The following is a 2624-nucleotide window of genomic DNA, read 5'->3' as shown; positions in this document are numbered from 1 at the left end:
AGTTTGCCTCCCCCTCTCCCGACTGCAGCCCCTGACGTTTTGAAGAGTCCAGGAGGGGAACCTCCAGCGTGCCCTGCGTTCCGCTCAGTTTCTCTATTTTCCCATCGTTTATTTTCAACAAGATAAAAAGCAAGGCAACACCTGCTGTCCACAAGAGGCACGCTTTAAACAGAAAGACACACAGAGGCGGGCTGCACAAAGGTGCTTCATGCAAAGCCGAGTTGTGGAAGAGATGGAGTGGCCGCACATGTTACTAACCAGAGATGAAAGGGACATGCATAAAGACAAATAGGCCAGGTCGTCAGGACAGAAACCATCTAGGACGCGAATGCTCTTAACATCCGAGTTTGGAGCACACAGAGCAGAGCCGCCAGAACCAAATCACAGTCCCTGGCAGAGACTTGAAAGCCTGTAAGTGACACGTTAAAACTGACAGATACATATTTTCTCAAAGAAAACTCCACTTGTAGAAATTATATTTTTCCTAGTTAAAAAAAAAATGACTACTATAAAGACCAGAGCAATACTATTCATCGCCCTGGCTGAATTCACAAAAGCACCCACCGGCCACTGCAGAAAATATTCTCAAGTGCCGGTGGAATGTTCACCGAGTTATGTCTCAATAATGTTTGAAGGATTCAAATCATACTGAGTATATTCTCTGGCTACTGAGTTCAAATTATAGGATGGCTGAAAAATCCTCAAATATTTGGAAATTAAATGACATATTTCAAAAAAGATATCACAAGGGAAAATAAAAATAAACAATAATAAATACATGACATCGAAATTTGACTACAGCAATGCACAGATAGCCTTAAATCCTTGTAAAGAAGAAAAGTTTAAAATTAAAATCTAAATTTCTACCTTAAGAAGCTCGAAAATGATGAGCAAATTAAAGTAAGAAGGAAAGAAATAATGAAGAGAACAAATCAGTAAAAGAGAGAATAGCCATTAGAGAAAGTTAACATAGCTAAAATTTGGTTTTTTGAAAAGATCAGTGAAAGTGGGAAGTACCTAGCTAGATAGATAAAAAATAAAAGAGAAGACACTTTAATCAACATTTAGGAATGAGAAAGAGAGGATATCGCTACATATTCTATAGATGCTGAAAAGATAAGGAAATATTAACAATTTTATACCAATAAATTTAACAAGTTAAATTAGACAGAAAATGCCTTCAAAATACAACTTACCAAAAGTGATGCGAAGTGCAATAGAAAATCTGAATGGCCCGAAAGCCACANGCCCACCTGCAACCCCGCTCTCCCGCCTAAACCTTCCCTCTTGAAACCATAGTCATTAGTTTTGTGCTTTTATTCCCTCACCTTTAAAAAATAATTTTAATTCATGCCTGTGTCGCCCTAAAAAGCACGTTGTTTAGTTTTGCTTGTTTTTGAATTTTATAAAAACGATATCAAATGTAAAGCAGGTAACTCTTTAAATTCAACGTGTATGTTTCTAAAACGGATCCATACTGTTGTGGGTTGCTTTAATTAATTCCCCGTCGGATAACGTTCCGGAATGTACTGACCCCTTCTCCTGTTGCTGGACATTTGAGTTGTTTCCAAGTTTTACTTCCATTTTTAAAAAATGCTTCTTGATTATTTTTGCACAAAAACGTACACATCACAGAAGAGATGGGGAAAAGAAAGGTCAGAGAGAAGCGCACGTGGCCGGCTGCCGTGTCAGAGACCCCAGTGGTCACTGCCGGCTGGGCGTTCGGGCTGTGTCCACGCGGGGACTCAGCGTGGCTAGCGCTGGCACACTTCCTGGGAGCAAATGACTTGCTTCATGGACAGGCCCTAAGCGATCCAGGAGTTGTCTGTGCTCCTAACTATCTGTGGGACAGCTGAGAGCAGGAGCCGTGAAGATTCTGCTCCCGGGGAGATGAAAACATACCAATCAGAACAAAGGAGGGTGTGGGTCCTGGTGGGTTCAGTCAGCACGCTGCTCGGAAACCAGTTTTAAAGTTTATGGAACTTAACTTCTGGATGTTTTTCAGACAGCCACACTGTGTGTGTCTAAGATGAGTCCATCCCTTTTTGTTGAGGTTAGCAATCACGATTTCCCAAATGAACTGCAGTTTCCGCGTGACACATGGTCCGTTAGTAGAACATCCCTGATGCATGAGTCAGACGCACAGTCACAGGCGTCAGTTACCTGCCGGCTGCTCCCGTGCATGGAAGCGCTGTAAGACCTGCCCTTGGTCCATGGTGCTGGGGCTGAAGCGGAACCAGTGCACCTGTCAGGTGTGAGGGGCAGAGGAGAGGGCAGGTGGGCGCGAATCAGCAGACACTGGGGAAGAGGGCGCGAGAACGGCGTACGGTTCTGAGCACAGACGCTGTCGTCTGTGGCCATTTCGAGTGAGCTCGGGGGAGGGGGGGGCGTGACCTTTCTCACCAGAGCCCAGAGCTGCCGTCAGGGCTGACGCTGGGCGCTGTGCTTTCTGTGGGTCTGGACGCGGACCCACTGTCACGGTGTTGCACAGGGTATTCTCACTGCCCGCAAACCCCTCTGTGCCCCACCTGTTCACCCCACACTCCCCCCACCCCTGGCAACCACTGATCTTTTTACTGTCTCCATAGTTCTGCCTTTTCGAGAATGTCACAGAGCTGGAACCA

At 45.0% G+C, this 2624-nt stretch overlaps 1 protein-coding gene across 1 annotated transcript in view; it reads right to left on the bottom strand.

Annotated features, from left to right (window-relative positions):
• Nucleotides 1-1704: 1704 nt before the first annotated feature.
• The window catches only part of LOC109383648 (regulatory-associated protein of mTOR-like), a 123493-nt gene continuing 122573 nt past the window's right edge, over nucleotides 1705-2624 (bottom strand). The window contains exons 4-5 of the mRNA XM_019644250.1: nucleotides 2164-2245; nucleotides 1705-1772 (exon numbers count right to left, since the gene is read on the bottom strand). Of these exons, the coding sequence (XP_019499795.1) occupies nucleotides 1705-1772; nucleotides 2164-2245 (150 nt within the window). The remainder of the gene's footprint in view (nucleotides 1773-2163; nucleotides 2246-2624) is intronic.

This window comes from Hipposideros armiger, unplaced genomic scaffold, assembly GCF_001890085.2.
Source record: "Hipposideros armiger isolate ML-2016 unplaced genomic scaffold, ASM189008v1 scaffold_87, whole genome shotgun sequence".
NCBI lineage: Eukaryota > Metazoa > Chordata > Mammalia > Chiroptera > Hipposideridae > Hipposideros > Hipposideros armiger.
This window is presented reverse-complemented; position numbering and strand designations above follow the sequence as displayed.